This window comes from Dipteris shenzhenensis, chromosome 16, assembly GCF_047967505.1.
Source record: "Dipteris shenzhenensis isolate YYH24624 ecotype China chromosome 16, Dip_SZ_1.0, whole genome shotgun sequence".
NCBI lineage: Eukaryota > Viridiplantae > Streptophyta > Polypodiopsida > Gleicheniales > Dipteridaceae > Dipteris > Dipteris shenzhenensis.
The window spans coordinates 50,125,535-50,153,203 of record NC_141611.1 but is presented as its reverse complement, the minus strand read 5'-3'; the positions used below and the strand labels follow the sequence as shown (position 1 = coordinate 50,153,203).

At 45.7% G+C, this 27,669-nt stretch overlaps 1 protein-coding gene across 4 annotated transcripts in view; it reads left to right on the top strand.

Moving 5' to 3' along the window:
• The window catches only part of LOC147893080 (histone-lysine N-methyltransferase ATX4-like), a 110,427-nt gene that overhangs the window by 58,101 nt on the left and 24,657 nt on the right, over nucleotides 1-27,669 (top strand). For all 4 annotated transcript variants that reach the window (XM_087387458.1, XM_087387456.1, XM_087387455.1 and 1 more), the window contains exons 12-16: nucleotides 36-160; nucleotides 277-422; nucleotides 17,809-17,913; nucleotides 18,178-18,245; nucleotides 18,347-18,563. In XM_087387458.1, the coding sequence (XP_087243584.1) occupies nucleotides 36-160; nucleotides 277-422; nucleotides 17,809-17,913; nucleotides 18,178-18,245; nucleotides 18,347-18,563 (661 nt within the window). The remainder of the gene's footprint in view (nucleotides 1-35; nucleotides 161-276; nucleotides 423-17,808; nucleotides 17,914-18,177; nucleotides 18,246-18,346; nucleotides 18,564-27,669) is intronic.

The following is a 27,669-nucleotide window of genomic DNA, read 5'->3' as shown; positions in this document are numbered from 1 at the left end:
ACCAGCACCAAAGAATGCTTCTCTGATTTCTGCAGATGCCAGATAGCAGTCCATGAGGATTGCTATGGCGTGAGAGCCTCTGAAACCAGTAGCTCCTTCATATGCCGAGCATGCGAGACGCCCAACTCAGAATGTGAATGCTGCCTTTGTCCTGTTAAAGGTATTCCAATTGTGCATACTATTTTACTTTTTTTCTTTATCATTGAGCTTCGGAATCATTTATTCCTTCTGTTCTTGAACCCAAAAAAGTAATGCAATTATGGTCTGGGACCTCAGGTGGAGCATTAAAACCCTCAACCATCCAGGGTCTCTGGGTTCATGTATACTGTGCCTGGTTCATTCGAGAAGTGTCATTTCAGAGTGTTTCAAAAATGGAACCCGCAGATGGTTTGACAGAAATTGATTTAGCTCGATTTCGCCAGGTTAGTGAGCATGAATACCTTTAAAATCCTACCTGCACTGTGCTTTCTAGCTTCAAATAGTCAGTTATTGGAAATTGAATATTCTTTTATATGATGACTTCTGCAAGGAATTTTTTCTTGCTAGAGAAAATAACTCTTATTAATGCTTTCAAAATCAAACATACAAACCAGCAATCCAAAAGGTGCTGATCATGGGGAAAGAGAAAAAGACAGCTGGCTGCTAGGAAAATACAGCCTGTTTCTAGAGAAGGCAGCTCACTGCCTAGGGAATCTCTAAAATAGGGCTAACAACCAGGGTGGAGCTCTATACATGTAGCGAATACCTTCGCGGTAATGACATAAAAGATACCTGCAGGCCAAGCCTTGTAGAAACGCTCTCGCCTTTTGAACGGTCTTGAGAACTTGAAGTCTCACGCTGCCAAATGGCACGCAGGGTATGGATAATATCTTGCTAGATGGCGACAAGGGTGGCTGCTGGGTGTTAGAATTATTATTATATTCTAGGCAGTGGCCAATGTAATGTAATAAGTGCGTTAGGGACACTTTTCCCTCTTAGAGGTTTTTCCCCTTGACTAATCTCTAACTACGGTTAGTGATTAGATAGGGTTTTTTCACTTAGACAAAACCCTCATCTCTTTCATTGTACTATACTTCATTCAGTACACTTTGGGGAGTGACCTAAGTTCAGCTCACTCTCTCTCTTTGCACACCTTGCTCTTCTCTTGTTTTCTCAAATTTGGTATTAGAGCAGGTCCTTCTTGCCCGTGCTTCAACTGCTCCATTGCCCGCGAGCTCGTTGACCTCCAGATCCCGCTCCTGCCCATTTGTACAGTCCGTACGACTGTACGGATTTCTGTCCGTACACCTGCAATGATGCCGTCAATACAGCCCGTACAAGCTCCCGCATGCATTCCGTACAGTTCCTTCACCGGGCCACCGTCCGTACATTTGTTGCACGTCGTATAGCTGCTGTGCATCATCCGTACCTGTCAGTTGCCGTATTGTTAGTTAGCTGCCCGCATTCCGTACTACAGCGCCGTACAAGCCGTACCGCACGTACTGATGCATTTTCGACGTCCGCACTGCTTCCGTACAGCGCCGTACGACGTCTGTACAACGTTCGGACTGCCAACCCGTAATGTCTTGCATTCCGACCTGCTGCTTCCGTACATTCTGTCGTACAGTCATCCCTACACTGTACGGATTCCGTACAGTGACCGTATACTTCAGGCCTTTTGTGCAGATTTCATTCTTGCAGGCATACTCTAGCAGTTGGTTTTTTGGCAGGCATTGATTGCGGATAGCCATTGTTGAAGAAGTTTTGGGGCTTTTGCAATTACACTGCAATTTTGCAGTGAAATTTGGGGCTTTTGCAGGCAAAGTGCAATTTGTGCAACATTTGGGGCTTTGAGATCATTTGCCCTTTTTTGTATGCAATTTGCCATAAGAAATTGGGGCTTGGGTTGCAATTTTGCAGGTAAAAGAGCATTTTGGAAGTTTGCAAGCATTTCTGGACTCAATACGAGTCAATTTGCGACTTTTGCCACTTTTTGCAGATTCTATTTGCAGACTTTTGGGCATTTAGCAGAGCATTGAGGTGCATTCTGAGCCTTGGATAGGTTGTGACAGTATTTGTCACTGTGGGCATATTTTCTTTGCAGGTTTTACTTGTGCATTTGACATCCCAGAAAGGGATTTTACTCGGTTAGTTTGCTGTGTTTTTTTAGTTTATCTGGCAAAAATGGCTCAGAATAACCCCAATGAGGTGTTCGGAGTTCTCACACAGGAGGATAAGTTGGATGGCACCAACTACTCCTTGTGGAGTTTCATGGTTCACAATATCTTGGTTGGTAGACATCTTTGGGATTATGTCAATGGAGATGAAGCAAGACCAGATACAGTGGGCTATACCTATCACTCCTACAGCTGGAGGCAAGGGCAGAGGTCAAAATACAGCACAAGTAGTTGGAGCTGCCGCTCCAAGAGCTCCCACAACATAGTAGAAAAGATGGGACTCAGAGGTGCACAAGCTCTTTCAATGATTTCTCTCTCTCTCAAAAGGTTCATTATACCTCACATTCGGTCATGCAAGACATCAATGGCAGCTTGGTAGATACTAGAGAGTATGTTTGCAGCAAGAAATGATGCCAGAGTTTCCTTTCTGAAGCGAGAGCTTTCTCATACGCATATGGATGAGGGAGATTCCATGAATTCTCACCTCACAGCTTCAGGACTTGAGGGAACAATTGTTGAATATTGATGAAGTCATTCCGGATTCAGAGATGATAACCACCACTCTGAATTGTCTTCCTGAGTCATATCTTGGTTTTCACACCTCGCTGAATTTGTCATTGAGGGGGGGCAGAAGTTCTCTCTCTTTTCACGAGTTGGTAGAACTTCTATTGTAGGGGGAGCAGACAAGAAATATGGCAACCCGGGCTGGTGAGCATGCCATGCTTTCCAAGTTCAAGCCCAAGGGTAAAGGGAAGCATGCCAATCAGTCCGCACATAAGCATAAAGCTGATTCAGGACAGCCCTCTTATAAGGCTAAGGGTGATGCAAATAAGCATAAAAAGAAGGGCATTTGTCTCTATTGCAAGAAGCTAGGTCATTATATTGAAGAATGCAAGAAGCGCATAGCTAAAGAGAAGAAAAGGGGTTCAGGTATGGCGGTGTCAGATGCATCAGCTTCTCATGATGGGGGAGATGTTGCAGCTAACTTTGTGGAAGAGGAATATGCCTTTCTGTCTTGCTACAGCCACTAATGATGATGACCCTTATGCTACAGCCACTAATGGTGATGACCCTTATGCTTTTTTGACTTGTAGCTATGATCCTTCAAAGGATGTATGCTCTCTCAGTGTCAGTGAGACACTGAATACTTGGTATTTTGATAGCGGTGCTTCAAAACACATCACTTCCAAGAAGAGTCTTTTTGTATCTCTGCATCCTCCATCCACCAAAAAGAAGGTGACTTGTGCAAATAATTCTTCTTATTCAGTGTGTGGAGTGGGAGACATTATTCTCACATCCACTGATGGCACAGATTTCAGAATTTCAGATGTACTCTATGTGCTAGGCATAAAGAAGAATTTGCTTTCAGCGTCCTCTCTTAATAGAGGAGGATTTCAGGTTGTATTTGATGATGACAAGCGTGCAGTCAGAGACAAAGAGAATGACTATGTTTTGATGTTGTCTGGCACTTTGTATCGGGGTCTTTTTCAGCTTGATCTATATGAAAAAAGATCCGATCTTGAATTATCAGTGAGCACTCCCACTGCTGCAATGCAGAATGTGGAGTTATGGCATGCTAGGTATGGGCACATGAGCTATGGCAGCTTAATGACACTTCAGAGGCATGATATGGTTGATGCATTGCCTCCTTTAGAGTCACCTCCTCCTCATGCATGTGAAGCTTGTATGGAAGACCTCCAGCCAGATTGACATATGCATAGAAAGGCAAAGCAGTTCAAGTTGAAACTATCAATTATGCTTCAGCACACACAGATGGTGAATTTCAAATTCCAGCTTCTTCAGATAATGTGTTTGAGGGGATGCTTCCTGTAGCATTTGGTTCCCCTGCTGAAAATCAGAATTTACAGCAATCTCCTTCTGATCCACATGCCCCGATTCAACCACTGGCTGATTTTGTATCTGCACAGGGTGTGGATGAAGTAGTCAGGCAAGAGATTCAAGAGATACATGCAGCCAAAACAGTCCCGAATTGGTTGCTATAGGAGAGTAGGCTTGAGGCCCCATTGCCTGGCAGGACTCGTAGTGCAGTAAGGCACGCAAGGGGGGGTCTTTAAGTTGAGACAGCGTATGCAGGGACTCTTCTTGATGAAGAGGAGCTTGACTCCTTTGAACAAGCAAAGGATAATGTGCATTGGATGCATGCCATGCACAATGAGTTGGGATGTTGTGGATTTGCCACCAAGTAAAAATGCCATTGGTACCAAATGGGTTTTCAAGGTAAAAAGGAAGCCAGATGGGTCTATTGACAGGTACAAGGCAAGGCTGGTTGCCAAAGGCTATGCACAAAAGAAGGGCATAGATTATAAGGAGACATTTTCTCCTACATCCCGGATGACCACCATACGGTCAGATATTGCAATGGCTGCAAATTTTGTGTGGAATGTCCATCAGTTGGACATCAAAACAGCTTTTCTTAATGGGGACTTGCAGGAAGAGGTTTATTTTAAACAACTTCTGGATTTAAACTTTTTGGCAATGCACTTCAGATTTGCAAACTTAACAAAGCTTTATATGGGCTGAAACAAGCTCCACGTGCATGGTATGCCAAGATAGATGCACTCCTGGCAAGTAAGGGATTTACACAATAGTCCCACGGAAAGCACCCTCTACATCAAGAAGGATGGGGGGAGATATTTTGGTCATCATTCTTTATGTAGATGACATGCTGCTCATAGGGTCAAATGAGGATATAATTGTAGATTTCAAAGCTGAGTTGAAAGCTGAATTTGACATGACAGATTTGGGCATGTTAAAATTTTATTTGTGGATCAGACGAGGTCCATTCTTATCTTATGGGCAGGCCCTATTAGACCTTGGTAGGATACATGATCTCATTATCTATAATGGTCTTGACAGATGGCCCGCTTCAGGTGGTTTCACATGCTTTCCACATGGCGGGGGCTTCAGCGTTGTTGATTACATCATGGGATCCCCTGCCTTCACATCTCGCATCACTGACTTCACTGTAGTACCTCTCCCCCCGAGGGTTAATCATACATACCTTTTCTTTAGCATCTCCACAACCTTCCACCCCACTCAGTTCTTACTTCACCTACCACGATATATACTTTGATCGGGATCACTCACTTTCTTACTCTGGCGGTCTGTACATACTTCTCCCTTATATTGACTTCATACTCCTTTTAGAGAATCGTGCTGCCCTTGTCACCTCACTACATGAGACTACCATTCACGCTTTCCCCCACACCACCCGCTCCACCCACCCACCACTCCCTTGGGACCATACCCTGTAATAGTTGGTACGATGATGAGTGTAAGGCTTTATGCTGTCAGCTCAGATTCGAAACAAAAAACAGTCTTCCGAGCGCATCAGATACGCCACGTGAGTACCGTAGACTGGTACGGAGGAAGAAACTAGACTTCGTTAGTTGGAACAAGGAGGAGCTACTGAACATTTTGTTTAGTAACTACTCTAAGTACTTCTGGCAGAGATTTCTAGAAGGACGGTCCCCTCCACCACTCACTGACACTCAGATCTAGTTTGATTATGCACGCACACTTTATGACATCCCAAATCAGCCAGTCCCTAATCTCTCACACATGCCTCGCCCCACATCCTGCACCCTCTTCACTAGAGGAGGAGTAAATGATGCCGTAATGAAACTTCATAATGGCCGAGCGAAGGATCATGAGGGGTTATGCACTTAGATCATTGCATATGGGATTAACATCCTAGCCCCGATCTTAGCAAAGCTTTTTAATGAAGTTGTTTGTTTGGGGTTTCCATCCACAAGGGAGGGGATCCCATGAGCCCGGAGAACTACAGGGCCATTATGATTGGACATGTCATGTCCAAGATTTATGCATCAGTACTTGACTTTGAGGTTAGCAGATTTGTAGAGTGTTGCTGACTTAGAGCAGCAGGACAGGCCGGATTCTGGCGTGATCATGGAACCATGGACCACATTCTCACACTCAGATGTATCATCGAGGAGGCGAGGGCACGGAAGCAGAGGGTTTACTGTTGCTTTGTGGATTTTCGCAAGGCATTTGACACGGTTTCGAGAGCCTGCCTCATTCGGCACCTACTGGACTTGGGTTATGACCAGGAGATCATTTGGGCTGTCATGGCACTTTATGAGAGAGTTTCAGGCAGAGTTCGTGCAGGATTTGGATGGACAGACGAGATCATGAGCACCATCGGGGTCAAACAAGGGTGTCCTTTGTCACCTACCTTGTTTAGCCTCTACATTGATCAGCTTGAGACAATGATGCGGACACAGGGGGGTGTAGGTTGCTCTCTTGCGGGCACGTTGATGCAGATATTGCTCTACGCAGATGACGTGGCTCTCTTGTCATCCTCGACAGAGGGGCTCCGGAGACACCTAGACGCACTACAGTCCTTTTGTGAGTCTCATGATTTCAAGGTCAACCTGGGTAAAATCAAGGTCATGATCTTCAATACATCTCGAGCCATCATGCGTCAGGAGCAGTTCACATTTGAGGGATTACCTGTTGAGATAGTTTCATCATATACTTATCTTGGGGTTATCTTTTCCGGACCCAGCTTCACTATGAGACCCGCGATGCAGGCACGCTTGAGCAGAGGGTATGCTTAATTGGCCAGACTAGAGAGGCAGTGCTTTCGCTCACACTTTCAGGATCCACGCACCAAGGGGTTGCTTTTTGACTCCTTGGTTCGCCTAGCAGGGATGTACGACAGCCCTTGTTGGAGGCCAGACTTGTTAGATACAGAGTGGGCCCGTGTGGAGCGGCTACAGGTTCTCATGTTATCATGGATGATTCGTGGTAAGCCATCCGTTTCTCATCAGATCATTCATGCTGAGTTTGGGTCACCTCCTTTACAGCTAGATGCTGTATTTTAGGTCATCACGTACGTGTACCGAGTTAGGGAATATGGCTCCGGAGACACCTAGACGCACTACAGTCCTTTTGTGAGTCTCATGATTTCAAGGTCAACCTGGGTAAAATCAAGGTCATGATCTTCAATACATCTCGAGCCATCATGCGTCAGGAGCAGTTCACATTTGAGGGATTACCTGTTGAGATAGTTTCATCATATACTTATCTTGGGGTTATCTTTTCCGGACCCAGCTTCACTATGAGACCCGCGATGCAGGCACGCTTGAGCAGAGGGTATGCTTAATTGGCCAGACTAGAGAGGCAGTGCTTTCGCTCACACTTTCAGGATCCACGCACCAAGGGGTTGCTTTTTGACTCCTTGGTTCGCCTAGCAGGGATGTACGACAGCCCTTGTTGGAGGCCAGACTTGTTAGATACAGAGTGGGCCCGTGTGGAGCGGCTACAGGTTCTCATGTTATCATGGATGATTCGTGGTAAGCCATCCGTTTCTCATCAGATCATTCATGCTGAGTTTGGGTCACCTCCTTTACAGCTAGATGCTGTATTTTAGGTCATCACGTACGTGTACCGAGTTAGGGAATATGGGGATTACACCTCGGGGCGTAGCAGGCTACCATGGATAGCTCTATCCCCTTCTATGGCACTTGCAGCAGGAGGGGACCAGAGGTGTTGGTATGCACGTACAGAGAGATGGTTTGAGCGACTGGGGCTTCACATGGATAGACTACCTCCCTTCCAGTACAGCATGGATGCTCCGTTCTCTCCCCTCCTATCACACGAGGTCAACCAAGTTATCCATGAGGATCTACTATAGCTACACACATTTCGGACCTGATTGGGGACCGAGTGAACTCCCAATGAAGCTTAGTTTCTGCAGAAATCACTTCTGACATATCACAGCGGAGGGTTTCATTGACCCACCAAGATACACGCAGATTCACCTACCCCACTTGCTGAGGGTCTCTCTTGGGCACTCTTCACAGAGACTTTGCATCGAGAGCGGTAGAGCAGAGTGACTACCCAGGAAGAGGCACATATGCACAATGGGTGACATGCAGGAGGTTGAGATAGAGGAGCATTTCATCTTCAGGTGTCTTGTTTACTATGAAATCTGAGGGCGTTTCCACTACCTCTTCAGGGATAGCTATGGGATTTTGGCCCGTTTCCTCTCCTACCCGGACTAGCAGTGTTTGGCAAGTTTCATTCATGAGGCACTTAGACACCGCGAGAGGATACTCCGAGCACAGAGACAGGAGCAGACTTCTTTCTCGGCTGATCCCTCTCAGAGCTCTATCACTGAGTTCTTTCAGCTAGATTACATGGATCCCCACGAGACGAGGCCTCGACATGACCGTGACTCAGAGCCTGTGACCTGACAGCTTAGACTGAGGGTCGATACACAGATCACACTTGGGGACATCCCCTTCTTGTTTCGAGTCGGAGCCCGATCGACGGGGGTCACAGTAGCCCTGGTCAGACGCAGAGCTACGACCAGGAGACGTCGCACCTCTGAGTGGCCGACAGCACTCTATTGCGGACTTCATGCCTCCATTGCCTCATTCATCCTGATATCTTGCTGTCGCTGAGCCTGTGACCCGACAGCTCAGACAGAGGGTCGACACATAGATCACACTTGGGGACATCCCCTTCTTGTTTCGAGTCGAAGCCCGACCGACGGGGGTCACAGTAGCTTTGGTCAGACGTAGAGCTACGACCAAGAGACGTCGCACCTCTGAGTGGCCGACAACACTCTATTGCCGACTTCATGCCTCCAGTTCCTCATCCATCCTGATATCTTGCTGCGGCTGATGATGATGATGCTTAGATTGATATATAGTCGACCATGGACATGACTATGTTGTGCTTAGGACTTAGTACTGCCATTTTGCATTTTTGCATTTTGGATTGGTATGGATGCTCGTTTAGTAGCTCCACTACCGCAACTTTTTGTGTTAGGATTTTCACAGTCTCATAGACCCATCGGTCTTTCGAAGACTTTAATAAACTCTCTTTCTTTCTTTCTCTCTCTTTTTGTGATTATTAGCTTAGCTTAGCACTCAGTAAGGGTCTTAGCGAGCGCTTTGCTTCAGCCCACAGTGCCTTGTATGAGTTACTCTATTGATTTTACCTTGTCTCATAGGCCCGCGAGGCTCCGAAGATGCTAATCAACATTTTATGCGGCTAGAGAGACAATGCTTTCACTCCCACTTCCAGGACCCTCAGACCAAGGCTCTTCTCTTCAACTCCTTGGTCCGACAAGCCGGTATGTATGGCAGCCCTTGTTGGGGGCCTGACATGTCAGAGATAGAGTGGACACGGGTGGAGCGCTTGCAGATCCTCATGCTCTCACGGATGATCCGGGGAAAACCGTCTATACCACATCACATCATTCAGGCTGAGTTTGGTGCTTCTCCACTCCAGCTAGATGCAGCCTTTCAGACCATCACATATCTACACCGGGTTAGATCATATGGGAACTGCACATAAGGGAGAAAGAAAGAAAGAAAGAAAGAAAGAAAGAAAGAAAGAAAGAAAGTTTATTAAAGTCTTCGGAAGACCGATGGGTCTATGAGACTGTGAAAATCCTGATACAACGAGCTGTGGTAGTGGAGCTACTAAACGAGCATCCATACCAATGCAAAATGCAAAATGCAAAAAATGCAGAATGGCAGTACTAAGTCCTAAGTACAACATAGTGATGTCGGTGGTCGACTATATATCAATCTCAGCATCATCATCAATATCATCATCATCACCAGCAACAGCAAGATATCAAGGATGGATGAGGCAGTGGAGGCATGAAGTCGGCAATAAAGTGCTGTCGGCCACTCAGAGGTGCAGTCCTGGCACGTCTCTTGGTCGTAGCTCTACGTCTAACCAGGGCTACTGTGACCCCCGTCGGTCGGGCTCCAACTCTAAACAAGGAGGGGATGTCTCCAAGTGTGATCTGTGTGTCGACCCTCTGTCTGAGTTGTCGGGTCACTGGTTCCGGGTCACGGTCATGTCGAGGCCTCGTCTCGTTGGGGTCCATGTGATCTAGTTGAAAGAACTCCGTGATAGAGCTCTGAGAGGGATCAACCGAGGAAGAAGTCTGCTCCTGTCTCCGTGCTCGGAGTATCCTCTCGCGGCGTCTAAGTGCCTCATGAATGAAACCTGCCAAACACCGCTGGTCTGGGTAGGAGAGAAAATGGGCTAAAATCCCATAACTATCTCTGAAGAGGCAGTGGAAACGTCCTCGGATCTCATAGTACACAGGACACCTGAAGATGAAATGCTCCTCTATCTCAACCTCCTGTATGTCACATAGTGTGCATATGCGCCGCTCCCTGGGTAGTCGCTCTGCTCTGCCGCTCTCGATGCGAAGTCTGTGTGAAGAGACCCGGAACTGCCCAAGAGAGATCCTCATCGAGTGGGGTAGGTGAATCTGTGTGTATCCTAGTGGGTCAATGAAACCCTCCGCTGTGATATGTAAGAAGTGATCTCTGTAGAAGCTAAGCTTCACTGAGACAGAGGTTGCCATGGTTGGCTCTCGATTCCTCCATGAGGTTGGCAACAGAGGGAGATGAGCAATGCTGGTATGCACGGACTCACAGATGGTTTGTGAGACTAGGGTTCCACATCGATAGGATATCTCCTTTTCAGTACAGTTTAGATGCCCCTCCGGTACTCCCACCCACCATCCCGATTGGGCCACATACCAACCAGGTCATTTGAGAGGATCTTCTGCAGCTACACACCTTTAGGATGTGGTTGGAGCTGAGGGAGCTCCCAGTGAAGCTGAGTTTGTACAGAGATTATTGTCTTCGTATTTCGGAGGAGGGATTCATCACACCACCGGGGTACATTGAGCTTCATATGCCTCACTCACTACGGATCTCCATCGGACATTTTCGGGTATCATCACACCGCCTCCGCATAGAGAGCGGCAGAGGAGAGGGGATTCCTAGGGAGCATCACTTATGCATATTGTGCTCCTGTCAGGAGGTTGAGTCGGAGGAGCATTTTATTTTCAGGTGCCCAGTGTACTACGAGATCCGAGGTTGCTACCACTGCCTCTTCAGAGAGACGGCTCCGGGCTCCTTTCCAGATTCCTTGCCTACCCAGATCAGAGATGCCTTGCGGCCTTCATTCACGAGGGGGTCCGACACAGAGAGTACTTACTCATGCGACGAGGCTTGGCCACATCATCAGACACCTATTAGAGCAGGATCAGAGAGTTCTTCCCATCGAGTGACATTGATCGTCCAGTCTCTAGCCGTAGACGTGACAGAGACCTCGACTCGAGAACCGCAACACGACACACGAGACATCGAGGAGGGACCTAGATCACTCTGGGGGACCTCCCATCATTGTTTAGACCCAGGATACGTCCCATGGGAGTCACGGTGGCTCTCGTCTTGTGTCGAGCCTCATCCAGGAGACCGAGACGCACGGCACACCTTGACGGGTGCCAGCATCCCATCACCGGCTATGCACCAGCCAGGGCGACATGACATACAGAGGATTCCGCTCCGCTCCAGTCCTTTTCTTTTCTTTTCATTGTTACATCCAGATGTATTTGATTATGTACGACCAGACTTAGGGTTCAGCACGGGTGATGATGCTTGTTTCAGTAGCTCCATCCTTACTGTGATTTGTATTAGGTCTCATAGACCCATCAAATTTCTCTCTCTCTCTCTCTCTCTCTCTCTCTCTCTCTCTAGCGTCTCAGCCCCTTCGCCTGCCCAGCCTCTCAGCCCCTCCGCCTCCCTAGCCTCTCCGCCTCCCTAGCCTCTCAGCCCCTTTGCCTCCCTAGCCCCTCCCCCTCCCTCAGCACCCTCTGCTGTCACACCAGCCCCCCCGCAACCCCCCTTGCTGTCACGCCAACCCCCCGCTGTCGCATCTCCTCTGCTGCCCGTCATCTCCCGTCCACCATCCTCGGCTGCCCGTCATCTCCTCTGCTGTCGCTGCTGCCGCGCCTGCTGTTCATGTGGGCGGGACTTTAGGCCTACCATAGGCCTCTAGGCTTGGCCATACAGCAGCTCAGCTGCTGCCTTAGGCCACGAGCAGCTGCGCCAGCTGTCCCAGCAGTGGTGAGCAGATGCGCCTATATCCTTCATTTGCTGTAGTTCAACACCCAATGAATGCATCTTCTCTTGGAGCTTTACCTTCTCATTAATCCATTCTGTTTTTTCTTGTTCCCAGTCCTCTTTCTTGGCCTTTTCTTTCCTCCATTCTTCTTGTATTTTCCCTCCCTGCTTTTTAAACTCAGCAAGGGTCTTGTCAACATGCGATTTTTCAGCCAATAAGGCCACATTTGTGGCCTCTAGGCTGTCTATTTTTTCAATTAGCACGAGACATATTTTGTTGAGGCATGTGAGCACTTTGGTGGTTCCTTTGTGAGCTGTCCCATTCGAGAGGGCTGTCAGAGCAGATTCCGAGGCTTGTTTTCACCAAATATCCTCCACACACCCTCGTGTAGGCATAGTGCAAAGTGGATGTGAAGAAAAAACCCTTAGGTCTTGAATGTGCTTGTAAGGGGCTTGACGGTAGGAGATACCCCAATGGCAGATGCCCAAGTTTTGTGCACTAAAATGGGGGTTAATCTCACATGCGAGACAGCCTGGAGAGTAGGTAAAGCTGAAACACCAATGAGACCCTTAGTACTGAAATTCCGGAATGCCATGGATAGGTCCACCATTATGAGCATGAGAGCAGCATTGAAAGGGACCAGGATATATTTGGATGATGATCTAACCCTCCTATAGTAGGAGCACAGAAGGGAGGGAATGGTACGGGTAATGGCAGCAAGGGAGGAAGGAAAATGGGCTGTATATAGAGATGGTAAAGTCATTAGCCGCGAGAGACCAGCCAGGGAAGAGAAGGAAGATGGGGAGTTATGATGGTGTCGGACCAATGGCATGAATGCACATAATGAACTCAAGATGCCAGTGTGGAATTGTAATGGCACACTCTGGTCTGACCCAGGAGGATTCTCGGAGACACACACTTGGAGAGACATGATCTTTTACACTGAGACACATGAGAGTCCAAAGAGAGGACTGCCCACTGTGGCAGGATATACATGGGAGTCAGCCCACCGGAAGGAAATGAGGGGAGACAGTGGAGTGCGTGGCTCTGGAGGAGTGGCCATCCTCTTCAGATCACATTTGAGACCCCTCATTTTAGTGGTTTGGAGAGAGGAACACGCGCGACATATGTGGGTCCGTGTCCAGATACCTGATGCCCGACCAATCTACATGGCAGTGTGCTACTTTCCCCTAGATACATCACCTTATGCACACTATGAAGGGACACGGCCCATATGAGACGATACATGATGATCTCATTCAGTTCTCCAGACTAGGAGACAGCCTCCTCCTTGGTGACTTCAATGCACGCATAGGTGACAGGCAAGTGGGCCTACGTGACTTTACATCAGACTTTCTCATAGTACCAGAACTAGACACTACACAGCTTGGGACAGTGAGACACTCAGTGGATGCATCACATGTGACGGGATACAGCCGGCATCTACTTAACCTACAGGCTATCCATGACCTAATCATATATAATGGCCTACAGAGATGGCCATTATCTGGTGGGTTCACTTGTTTCCCGCATGGCGGAGGTACTAGTATAGTGGATTACATACTTGGTCCCCTATCCTTCACCTCACGGGTACATGGTACAGTTAGTTTATGTACCATCTAGGTCAGTTAGGACACTTAGTCCAATTAGGGCACCTAGGGTTTTGTTATGTTGGCTCTCCCTTGAGCCTCCACACTTCAGTTTTGCAGCAATCTATTACAACATCTCGTTTTTCTCCATTGTGCTTCTATTTTTGAGCTTCCATTGCTTCCAACACCATACATTGCAGATGTCATTCATGATGATGGGATTGCCCTTGCTTTTCCTTTGGCTGTTGCAAAATTTGGTCTTGGTATGCATTACAAATTCATATGGCAAACTATTACTGGGATGCTTCAGCTTTTTCAGCCCATTCCACCTTTTGAGCTTTAGGACCGTCTCCAGGATTGGATTCTTTCTTCTCCAGGGTCATCTTCTCGCCCTTTTCGAGTGTCTCATATTACTGTCTCTTCTTTATATAAGGCGCTTTTACTTCCACCATGGGTTTTCCACAAGGCGAATCAGCTTTGCCGAATGAATCGCACTGCTAAGTGCTGGCGGAAAAGATTGAGACAGATTTGGTTTTCAAAAATTCCACTCCGACAACAGGTCTTTCTGTGGTGAGTTTTATTAGGAATTCTTCCATCTTGGCAACTTTTGGCATGCAGGAATATTGCTCCGGCTACTTGTCGTAGATGTTTGGCTCCACGGGAGTCTGTGCCTCATCTTTTTCGGCATTGCTCCCAAACTTACGTGATTTTTTGGGATTCCTTGGCTAGCATTTGAGAACCAGATTTCTGAATGTTACTTTTGGAAAATCTTTCTGGCGTTTTGGGATTCACCCACCTAGATTGGAGTTTGATTTATTTCTCACTTGGATTCGTTATTGGGCACTCTGGACTCTATGGAAGGACAGAAAGCATAAAGTCTTTAGTGATCCAACTTTTTCACTTTTCTCTTTTTTCAGGCGCTCTTTATAGCAATCCTTCTATGATTGTCTTCAAACTCAATACATAGACTATGATGTATAGTTGTCATTTCTTGACATCTTCTCTTGATGTATTTGGGCACTCCCCCCCCCCCTCTTTTTTGGGATAGTGTCTCTGTAATATAATGCAAATGAATTTTCACCGAAAAAGTGTGTGTGTGTGTGCGCGTGCGACTTTTGTTTTTGGAGTTTTTTTGGCAAATTCCCTAGTGACTTTTTAACTTTTCGAGTTCTCAATTAACATCCTGTACATTCTTCTTAATGTAAGGTTCTTTTACAAATAAAATGTGTTTGTGTGTGTAGTTGGATGGCTTTCCCTATTTTCGATCTTCTTTGCTTTGGTCTCTTCAGGATGCTCATTCCCTTGGAGACCTTCCTCAGTCCCAGTTGGAAGTTACTATTGCTCCTGGTTTTGAGTAGTTGTTCCAGTTCGGGACAACTATGAATGTACATTCTTCCTAATGGAAAGTTTTTTTTACCCCAAAAAAAAAAAGTTTGTGTGTGTGTTTAATGGCCAGCAGATTGTACATGTTCTTCCCTGGTCGCCTATGAGGGATTATTAGGCTTTGATTAGGCATCGTTGTCCTATGTGGGTGGAGGTTGTGGACTTCCCTCAATGCCTTGCTTCCTTACTGCCAAAAATTGCGCCTCTTTGGGAAAGGTGGTGTGTCCACCACGACCGAATGGCGACACGAAAAGATCCGATCTTGCATTATCAGTGAGCACTCCCACTACTGCGATGCAGAATGCGGAGTTTGGGCACATGGCTTCACAATGCCCGCTAGTCTTGCATAAAATGCCTCCAGATGCTTGCCGGCTGATATGCATCCCAAGGATACTTCTGTCTCTTCTCAAGCCAAGAATAAGTCCAATAAAACAGCAAATGCAGCTCAGGATAAGGGGAAAGCTCCTGCTGCGTCAAATGCTACTGTTTCTGCATTGATTCCTTCAACTTCTCAATCAAAAGTAAGGGAAAAAACTTTGCAGGAAGCTTGGCAGAGTCCAAGAAAGATTATGACAGCAAGGAGACCTCTTCCATCACGTACTTGGAATGGTTCGTCATTAAGTGGGAACACTCCTTAAGAAAATTCAGGGATTGGAATTATATGGGCTGCAGTAACTGCCAGTGGTACCCTCTTTCCTGAAGAGGAAGTGGCTGCTCTTTTATCTTCTCCACAAACTTTAGTTTCATCTCAGGGTTGGGGGTCGGATCTTGAGGTTGAAATGCAAACTTGAGCTTTAGGGTTCTCAAATGTAAATACTTTGTAAATATGTTGTCATACATAAAGTGTCTTACTCTCAATGTACAGGGTCTCTGTGATCCCAAGAAATGGAAGTTGGTTTGGGGTTATCTGCATCAAATGCAGCCTAATATAGTTGCATTGCAGGAGCATAATCAGCATATGTATGACCTATCATTGTCGGGGAGAGGATGGGACACTGCCATATGAGCCTTCGTCTCTCTCTTTTAGTGCAGGCTTTGTGGGAACACATGGCTAGAGCCTCTTGGTGGTCTAAGAGACTCTTTAGATGATCGCATGTGTTCCTTGCTTCAATGGCAGAGGATCGGAGTAGTCGTGAGATAAGGCAAGCGTTGGGCCATGGACCCTCACTTAGCCAGAGGTGAGCTTGCGGCTTTGGCTGTGGGAGGGACGTGTCCTTAGGGAGGTGCAGTGGGACGTGAGGGAGTGGTTTATTGGACACCATTCTACGAGAGGCATTGGCTTGAGCAACATGTACCAAACAAGGTTCCTCACAGATTCTGGTCATGACTTTGGTCTAGTTTCTGTAGGAATCTTTTGTAGTACTTCTAGTTGGTGGCACACAGAAATCTCCCATTGACATGACGGCGGAGCCTGTTGTTGGAGCAGATGAGGAGGGATGGCACTTATCGTTGCTGACCAATAGGGGTTCAGGAGACTATCACCCACTTCTCGCTTGGGATCATAGCACAGTTCAGGTGCATTGAAGAGGTGTTTCACTTGGGGGATGGTAGCTTGGCTCTCAGCATGGAGGCATGCTCTCCACATAGGGATGGTATCTCGGGCTTGCTTGGTGTGGGGAGGAAGTTACATGCTAGGAGATACAGGCTGCCACTCCTAGGCAGCGCCCAACATGCTATCTGGAGGATAGTATTTAGGAGACTATTGCCAGCATCATGGCCTGGTACATATGGGTAGCATGCTATAGCCTGGTGATGGGAGGGCAGCAAATCCAGCTGGCTGTCGCTCTCACAATATTAAGCCGAGCACCATTTATACCTTGTGAGCGATATGCAAGCAAGGTATGCAAGCAAGGTATAGATGTTTCCAGGAATACTACTGAGCGTCGTGAGAGTTTTTGCAAGGCTTGGCCTGTAAGCATATTTTATAATTTCTTGAAATCTGTTAGTTGTATAGGCCACAATGCACACTGAGCTGGATCCTAGAGAAACAGGCTGCAATGCAGCTAGCTTTATTTTCAGTTTGTCGTGGATAGCTGGCATTGTATTGTTTTTTCTTCTCATATAACAGCTGGTTCTTTTCTCCGGGAGGAGAAAATACCTTTATTCTCTTGACATGCCTCTCATGTGAGCTCCCTTAACTCCTTTAATATTGTTTGGATCTTGACTCAACACAAATCACAATACAATCACCGACTCTTCTTTGCTCTCCACAACATAGTTTTTCATCTCAGTTTTTCTCATGCAATGGTCAGTCCTCAGATTTCTCATAAATCTTAAGCAGCAATGCAAACATAGGAGAGACAATAAGCCTTCCATTGTACATCTATAGTTTAACTATGCTGAATATTTGTAAGTAACCCACTAAGGGTCATTAGCCACTCGTCATGATAGAGCATTGTGCCTTGTTAGCACTCATGTAATGCTTAATGCCTTTATGCACATTAGAATACATGATGCTAAGATTGTATGTTTTCTTCAAGTGAACAAAAATTATTCTGTCATGTCTCATTGTATGTAGTGTTCAGTGCCACGTGATAGAGTTTCTTTTGCAATTTCTTGTTGTGGGAGTTCTCCTTTCTAGATCCCGAGTCCTCTTCACAATGGGTTGTTAGGTCATTAAGATTTTGTGTGTGATTGCCTAAACATTGGACATTTGATGGTGGAAAGGAATACAAACTATTCATTACTTTGTCATATGGTTTGACCTGTGTTTCTAACAACACTAGGGTTCTGTTTTTGTAAAGGCTTGTGCAGTGTGCAAGCAGATACATGGGGCTTGTATCAGCTGTGATAAATGCAGCACAACATACCATGTAACTTGTGCATCAAGGGCAGGCTACCACATGGAGGTATAGACTGCTGGCTGATCGTCCTTTTTTTGCTTGCTAGACTATCTGCAGGATAGTGATGTGCCATGACTAGAAATGTTTTGCCTTTTCCATGTCTGTAATTACTGTGAATTTGGTTTCTCTACCTTGAGGGCATTAACATGTCTTAGTGGGGTTATCCGATTTACACCCATTAATCTGTAATCCTGGGTGTTGTCGCTTATATGAACGGCTTTTCCAACGATTGCTGAACTTAATCTCACCTTGTTTATTCAAAATAAACAGCTGCAGACTTTGAAACACAAGAATGGATCACAGACTATAAAAAAGATTTCCTATTGTGCTGAGCACAGGTATACAGACCTTACATCCTGGAAGCTTGTTGAATCTTCTAGGCAAACTTTGTGTTTGGATTACATCGCTTTCTCATCAAAGTAGATTTATATGTATGTAGGCTTCCCAATCCAGATGCACGACTGGTGCTCACCACCCCTGAGGGAGAGATTCAAAGAGGAGATAATATTGAGGAAAAAGAGGTTGATAGTGTAGTTGATTTACTTGAGGCAAGCACCATGCTTCGGAATGATGAAAGCTTATGTTTCAGGCAGTGTGAATCTTCATCAGCTTCTAGGTGCCAAGAATATAATTCAAAGTGCAGATTGATACAACAGGTAAGCTTGCCACTGATTTATGCCACTGGTTTAGTATAAGATGCGAGTATACAAAGTCAATGGTTTTCTATTTATGAAAATTTCAATTATATGTGTGTCTATGTGTAGGGGGCTTTTTTTGTTGGGGGGGGGGATGTTGGGGTGCATGTGCGGTCATAGATGATATTCATAATCTACTTGCACTCAGTCGTCTATCAATGACATACACAGTTCCTTTGTGGACCACACCACGTCTATATCTCTAGTTGTGGATAATGTATGCATAAAATCTCCCCAAAGCTTCTTGCAGCGGTTTCAAGTCTAAGCATATATTATCTATCAAATTTTGTATATGTCAATGTGTATGTATAGGTTTTGAAAGAATTATAGTTCTTCAAACATTTGGGAGAAATTCAGAAGTGCCTTCCATCATTCATGGGAAAAAAGGGATTGCATTTGCTAGACACATTGGGAAACGATACTGTATAGTTTTCCTGTGAAGTCTGAAGGTATACATGCAGCAGGCTTATAGGGTGTGTCACCTAAAGCTCATGGTCATCTAGCTCTGGTATGTTTTTTGTGTATTCTTCTAAAAGGCAGTAGCATATTGTGAATAGCTTCTGATCATGGGATGCATAGTTTTCAAAAGGTTATGGCTCAAGGTTTATCGTTAAAGAATGTTATTGTGGGCTTTAAAAGATTTTATTACACCCTTTGACCTATTACCAGAAGCACAATTATAGGGAAGGAACTCATACAAAGGTAGCACACATGGCTAAGCCATGCAAAGGAAGAGTAATTAAGCTTGAGCAATTGAAGTCCAAGCAGCTGTCCTTGAATTCTTGTGATCTGGAAGTGCTGGCCTTTTTCAAGGCAATTCGAGAACTGGAAAACGCTCTCTGGTTTATCAATTCAAGGGAGGTGAATGGCTAAAGGAAGCTTCTACAAACAATATTCGAAAACATAGCTAAGTTGACAAACACAGGATCACACAAACTTTGCTGAAAGTCCAAAAGCTGATGCTTTACTACTTGGAGCACAGCAAACTTCCTTTAAGGGTACACATCAGAAAGGGAATGATAGTAATGGCATTGCATAATAGATCTGTCATTGATTGGCCTCCTGATTTGCATCCCCTCATAGTCCTATGCATCCAAGGATGCAGGAGTGCACTTCCAAAAATGCCTTCTTACATAAGCCTAAGATCTATTGCTGACTCTTAACAAATGGAGCCCTTGTAAAAGTTGTCTACCAACAAAATCAATTCTCTGGTGTAATTCTTGTAAATTTATTGGCCTTGTTATTCTTCTTACATTTGGCTCCGAAAAACTACAGTTAAGTCAGTCATATAATATCCCGTAGATAAGTCACTCTGAGTCGGTTTCATAGTAAATGGATCCCTTGAAGTGTCATTCTTTGTTGAAAGTCTGGCGGTGCTCCAGTTCATGGTTCTTGATCTCCGTGAAGAACTGCTCGAGATCGCTGTCATAAATCCGCGATGCCCACTAACCATTCAGAAAACATATATTCTGCATCAGTCTGCTTATCGTTAAATTGAAGCTCATTTCTGGAAATCCACACAAACCATAGTGCATGTGCTCGCACTCGTGCCCATCGTGTGTGCTTGACTTTAGATGAACCTCTAGGAGAATTGCTTTCCAATTGACTGGTTCTCCAAATTGTATCTGCACGTTCTTCCAGACCTTCCTAGCAGACGGGCATGCTATGAATAGGTGAAACACATCCTTTTACATTCCCGGACACTGTCGGCATTTTCCATCCCCTTTTCCAATTTTAACCCCCCTTGCATTTGTCCAAACAGCCTTCAGCATTACAAGCCAGAGCAAGGTTGACAACTTTTCCGGAATAGCTTTAGCCTAGATAAGTCGAAATCTCCATTTCCAGCAAAGTGTACAGTCAGAGGTATTCCATCGGGAATTGAGGACAGGGATCATGTCTTCAATAGAGTCATAAGGAGTTGGAACGGGTAGCAAATGAGAGGATAGTATCCAACTGAACTCCAGGGTGTACTTGAGCGCACGGCGCCCTTCTTCCACTGTGTGTCGCCTTCCCAGAGAGCTATTCTAGCAGCGAGGAACGTCGCATCCTGATTGGTAAGTCTGAATTCTCTCCTAATTTCCAGCAGTGTCTTCCATCTGAATTGATCCCTTTGCCACAGCTGCCCCCAAGCTTGGATGCCCTCGCTGAAAAGGAGGAAGGCTTTATTAAAGTCTGTATTGCTAACTAGAGAATTCCTGTGAATTGTTGACACCCAGATGAAAGAGCCTTTTCCGGAGAAACGCAGTTGAGTTTTGATAGATTTTTTTTTTTTTAAAGGGGCAAAAAAGAGACTTCTATTAAGTAAGAAAAAAACTCGCTAGAGCAAGCTCTGTGCAGAAATACAACATGCTAAGCATGTAATAAAAACACCTCAGAGGAATGAGGTAGAAAGAAACCAAGGCTGAGGCTGAAAATGCCAACTCAACCCTGTAGAAGTCTCATCAAAGAAGAGAGTCTCTCCAATCTCTGAGAAAAGTAACTCTCCTGGAGGAGGCTGCTCGAGATGATCCCTGCATGGTCGCCCAAATGGCCATCAGAATATGTACCGTATCTGTCCAAGTACTGGCCAAGATCTGAGAAGGGTGAACCTGAGAACCCTTCAAAGCCTCAGTGCATCTGGCTCTCCAAATGTGCCATGCTGCAATGCTAGCTAAGACCTCCCAAGGAGAGTCAACCGAGGAATGAGCAGCCCTGAAGAGTGGCCGGAACATTCTCTCGAGAGCACGACTCCACAAGGTGTCATCGGATGTGAAGAGCCCAAGAGGAGTCAAGTCTCTCAAAGAAGACCTGGGGCCCTGAAAGAGTGAGCCAAGCCACTGATCCCCAGGTCATGTAGAAAGGTAGGTGAATAAAAGTGCTGAGAAGTCTTACCATCCCCTTCCATATGATTCTCGCCTGTCTACAATCCCAAAGGCAATTCTGTATTGTCTCCAAAGCAGAAAGGCAACGAGGGCAAGAAGGGTCAGCTCCGAACCTGGATCTCCATTGGTTCACTGCTATCCCACCATGAATAGAAAGCCAAAAGAAGAGAGTGATTTTTCTATTCCGGTGGGATTTCCAGAGCCTCTGCCAAAAAATTTTCTGCAAGTCAACAGAAATCTGAAAGTTCTCCAAATGAGGAGCTCTGGTAGGCCTCCAACCCCTACAGCTGAGCTGGAATTTCCTGGCATTACTGACCGTGTAACGAAAGAAGGGAATGCCCTTCTCTCGGTGCCCTTCATCTATCCATTCCCATTCCCCAGGGTGCCACTGCAAAAACGTAATTGGGACACCTCCATAGCGCCACAGCCTCCATGAGCCCAGGGCGATGAGAAGCGGGTCAGGATCCAAGTACCACTGTGAAAGAGAGCCATGATCCATGAAGCCCACTATCTTGACTGGCTGAAACAGTACCTCCAACAAGATATCGTCCGTGGATCTGGACAGCCTGCCCCTCGAAGAAACATCAAAGACTAAGGCATCCTCATGTGTGTCATGAAAAGCAATCACCTGTAAAGGAACTCCCAATCTGGAAAAAGCCCCCATCCATGTGGAGCAAGTAGTAGGCATGTCATCTGTGTCCACCCAATCCAAGGGCAAGGCTGCATCAATCTGCTGGACTCTCCCTGCACTTCCTCTGAGATTAAGAACCATCTGGGCTTGTCAGTCTACAAGAAGCTTCGTGAATGCTTTCCATGCTCCACGGTAGATGCAGGGTTCCTCTCCCATCTTGGCCATTGCATGTAAGGAGAAGCTTCAAGTGGTCTGCCATGCTCATCCAAAATACTGTCATTCCACATGATAGGCTGCCTTTCAATCTCTTCACGGGTGGATGGGGGAATCTTGCGAAGTGTACTCCTGAAGCTGGCCCATGCTTTCAGGATAGCAACCATAAGAGGGGAAGAGGGAGATCTGAGGTGGGCGCTGTGGTGAAAACCCATCTGGTACTATGTGTCCAATCCTCTCCTGAAGTGGGCGTGCGAGACTGTATGCATCTGATAAAGAAATCCTTTCAAGGCTCTTGCCCTGGCATAAGTCCTCTCACAACAACCTTGCAGAGTAAGGCTCTGCACTGTAGATCCGGGTCGATGATATTCAAACCCCCTTCTCTTGTAGGAAGAATCAAGGTCTCCCAAGCCACCCTGGCTGTAACATCAGTTGTGCCATCTAGACCACTCCATTAAAAATTTCGTATGGGCCTCTTAAGGTGGCACCAACAAGAGGATACAAGCCATGCCGTGGCTGGAAGCCAAGTCAAGTTTGGTTGAGCTCCAGAAAAGGAGCTTTCTTCTGATGCTCTCCAACACCGAAGCAAACTGTTGTGAGGGAGAGATGCCCACCCCAACCTAGCAGCTCAAATACCTGACAGAGACACCCCTCTGTACCCAAGTGAAGGCAATATCATTACCCCAATCCGGGGTGTCATCTTCACAAATCCAAAAACCATTGGATTTATGCCAATTAATGTGTGCACCTGCAGCCGTGCAAAATAAATCCAGAAGCTCACTATCTAGGAGCTCTTCTTCCCGGCGGATAGCAAGCCTCAGCCCATAAATATCAGGTTGAGATCTAAGGTAGATACTCATAGCTTCCGCCACAAACAGAAAAAGAAAAGGGGCAAGTCCAGAATAGAAGAGATGGGATTCACGAGATGCCTTAGCCTTGTCATGCATCTCTCTTTCAGTGAAAAGATCAATCATTCCGCATATCTGGTCGTGTAAGACCTCCAGGGCAGCGTGGGATATTTTGGAAAGCATGTATGCAGCACGGAATGATGCCAGAGTATCTTTCTTAAAAAGAGAGTCGAGCAATACACATATGGAGGAGGGTGACTCCATGTCAGTCCACCTCACAAAGCTACAGGATCTCAGAGAGCAGTTGTTAAACATAGATGAAATTATTCTTGATTCAGAGATGATTACAACCACTCTGAATTCTCTTCCTGAGTCTTATCTCAGCTTTCACACTTCGCTGAATTTATCATTGAGGGGGGGTGCAAATCCTCTCTCTTTTCATGAGTTGATAGGACTTCTGCTTCAGGAAGAGCAGACCAGGAAAAATTTGGCTTCACGTGCAGGTGAACAAGCCATGCTCTCAAAATTTAAATAAAAAACAAAGGGACAGGCAAAGACAACAGCAAATCAGCCTTCCAGTGGGTCAGGACAGCCTTCACAAAAGGCTAAAAGTGATGCAAGTAAGCCCAAAAAGAAGGGTTTTTGTCACTACTGCAAAAAGCCAGGTCATCACATAGCAGAATGCAGGAAAAGGATTGCAAAAGAAAAGAAAAATAGCTCAGGAATGGCTGTTTCAGATTCAGCCCCTTGTGCATCTGACAGTGGGGATGCTGCAGCCAACTTTGTTGGTCAAGATTATGCCTTTTTATCTTGCATTTCTGATTCTAGGTTGGCTGTTCCAGATGCTCAGGATAGTACAGCCTCTTGCAGTGATGATACATATGCATTTTTGACTTGCAGCTTTGACTCTTCTATAGATGCATCTGCTTTCAGTGTTAATGAAACACTGAACACATGGTATTTTGACAGCGGTGCATCCAAGCACATCACTTCGAGGAAGTGTCTTTTAACTTCCTTGCATCCACCTCCTGTTGGTAAGAAAGTCACTTGTGCCAACAACTCCTCATATTCAGTACGTGGCACAGGAGAAGTTGAGCTCACTGCAATTGATGGCTCAATTTTCAGACTTTCTGATGTCTTATATGTGCCTGGCATAACCAAAAATCTCCTTTCAGTGTCCACTCTTAACAGAGGGGGATTTCAGGTCATCTTTGAGGATGACAAATGTGCTGTCCGAGACAGGGAAGCTAACTATGCCTTAATGTTATCTGGTACTCTGCTGCGTGGGCTTTTTCAGCTTGATATTTTTGAGAAAAGAGCAGCTCATGCTTTGGCAATTTCTACCCCTACAGTTGCCATGCAAAATGCAGAATTATGGCATGCCAGATATGGCCACATGCATTACAACAGCTTAATGACACTTCAGAAATTTTCAATGGTTGATGCATTGCCACCTCTTGAGATACCTCCTCCACATGCCTGTGAAGGGCGCATTTTAGGTAAAATGCATAGATTTCCCTTCAAGAAGGATGGTTCAAAGCTGTTTGCAAATTGCAGCTTATACACAGCGATGTCTGTGGTCCCATGAGGACTCCGTCATTGGGTGGTCATCTCTACTTTGTCACATTTATTGATGACTACTCCAATTTTACTTGGGTTTATGGGCTGAAAAAGAAATCTGAAGTGTTCACAGTGTTTAAACACTTTTCAGCCATGGTTGAAATTGAAACCGGGCTCAAGATACAGACATTACGCACGGATAGAGGTGGGGAATACCTATCTGCAGAATTTGATGCTTTCCTCAAACAAAAGGGTATTGTGCATCAGCTCATAGTCAGGCTGACCCCTTAGCAAAATGGCAAAGCTGAGAGGAAAAATAGAACCCTCATGGAGATGGACAGATGTATGCTGAAAAGCAAACACATGCCTCATAAATTCTGGTTAGAGGGCTTGATGTGTGCCAATTACATTTTGAACAGGGCTCCCACTAAGGCTTTAAAAACAAAAACTCCTTTTGAGGTCTGGAATGACAGGAAGCCTTCAGTGGATCACTTCCGAGTCTTTGGATGCCTTGCCTATGCACATGTGCCAGTTGAATTTAGGCACAAATTGTCAGATAAAGCCATCAAATGCATATTTGTTGGATACAGTGCAGAAAGCAAGGGGTATCGTCTCTACAATCCTGCTACACGCAAAATCATTGTAAGTAGAGATGTGATATTTTCTGAAAATTCAGCTCACACTCAGGCTGATTTTCAAATGCCTTCATCTTCAGAAGACGTCTTTCAAGGGTTGCTACCCATTGCTTTGGGTTCCCCTGCTGATTTTTCTGATCCAAATCAGAATTTACAGCAACCTTCAAATGCTTCAGTTCCGCCACAGGATGTCATGCCTCCTCCACAGGCAGTGGAACAAGTGGTGCAGCAAGAAATTGCAGACATACATGCAGCAAAAACAGTCCCAAACTGGCTGTTACAGACTCTCCGGGAGAGTAAACTTGATGCTCTGTTACCTGGCAGGACTCGCAGTGCAGCAAGGCACATGGAAGGTGCTAATTCAGTGGAATCAGCATATGCAGGTACTCTCCTTGATGAGGAGGAGCCTGCCACATTTGAAGAAGCAAAAGGTAATGTGCATTGGATGAATGCCATGCACGATGAGTTGCAGTCCATTGCAAAAAATCAGACTTGGGATGTTGTGGACTTGCCACAGGGTAAACATGCTATTGGCACACGATGGGTATTTAAAGTCAAACGGAAGCCAGATGGCTCCATTGACAGATATAAAGCCAGGCTGGTTGCTAAAGGCTATGCTCAGAAAAAGGGCATAGATTATGAGGAGACTTTTGCTCCTACATCCCGGATGACCACCATCCGATCAGTAATTGCAATGGCTGCACATTTTGAGTGGAATGTTCATCAGTTGGACATAAAAACAGCCTTCTTGAATGGGGACTTGCTGGAAGAGGTGTATGTCAAACCACCTCCGGGCTTTGAAATTACAGCAAATGCACTTCAAGTATGCAAGCTTAATAAAGCTTTATATGGGCTGAAACAGGCCCCTCGTGCATGGTATGCCAAAATACATGCCTTTTTGACCAGCAAGGGGCTGCACAATAGTCCTACTGAGAGCACCCTCTACATCAAGATGGATGGGGGGGAAATCTTAGCCATCCTTCTTTATGTTGATGACTTACTGCTCACAGGGTCCAATGAAGAAAAAATCGCAGATTTCAAAGCTGATTTGCAGACCAACTTTGACATGTCAGATTTGGGGCTGCTTCACTTTTATTTGGGGATCCAGTTCTCTCATGAGAGACGTGGCACTGTTATGTCTCAGTCCAAGTATGTTCAGAAACTCTTGGACAGATTCAACATGCAAGAGTGTAAGCCCATATCTACTCCTATGGAACCGGGGCTGAAACTCACAATGCATGATGCAGGAGAATCAGTTGATGCCACACTTTACAGTCAAGCTGTTGGATGCCTCATATATCTCTGCAATACTAGGCCTGATATTCAGTTTGCAGTATCTCAGGTGAGCAGGTACATGCACAGCCCCAAAACTATGCATTGGCAGGCAGTTAAGCGCATCTTCCGTTATTTACAGGGCACCAAGTCTTTTGGCTTACTATTTCCCAGGGGGGGTGACTTGCAGATGCATGCCTACAGTGATTCAGATTGGGCTGGTGATTATGACACTAGGCAGTCCACTAGTGGCAATTGTTTCTTTTTGGGAAAATCTTGCATTTCATGGCTGAGCAAGAAACAATCTACAGTGGCTACCTCATCATGTGAAGCTGAGTACAGGGCAGCTTTCACAGCAACAGTTGAATGTGTCTGGCTGAGACGTTTATTTGCTGATCTTCATCTGTCTTTGGAGGGTCCTTCTCCAATTCTCACTGATAGTCAGAGTGCCATTGCAGTGGCAAAGAATCCAGTGTTTCATGCTCGCACGAAGCACATTGAGGTTCACTATCACTACGTCAGAGAGAAGTTGCATGCAGGAGAGATCAGTATGATCTTTGTGTCCACACATGACAACGTTGCAGATATTTTCACCAAAGCGCTACCACGTGAGAAGTTTGAGGCATTTCGCAGTGCCCTGAACTTATATCCGTTTGGTGATTGATCAGCCTTGTACATGACATTGGCACTGCAGGGGGGTGTTAGAATTATAGATATAATTCAGCAGTGACCAATGTAATATAATAAGCTAGTTAGGGGCACTTTTTCCTCTTAGAGGTTTTTTCCCCTAACTGCAGTTAGTTCACTAACTATGGTTAGTGACTACTAAGGTTTTGTCACTAGGACAAAACCTTATCCTTCTCACTTTGTGTTGTATTCTTTTCACTCTATTCTATTGCAACTACGTCTTCAGCTTCCAAGCTTCCTACTCTCTCACTCCCTCTTGCTCTCACTCACTCCCTCTCCTTCATTCTTCGCACTCCTTGGCCAGACTTGCTTCTCAGGAACTCTTTTTCGGCACTGGCAGACTCGACGACTTTCATGGAT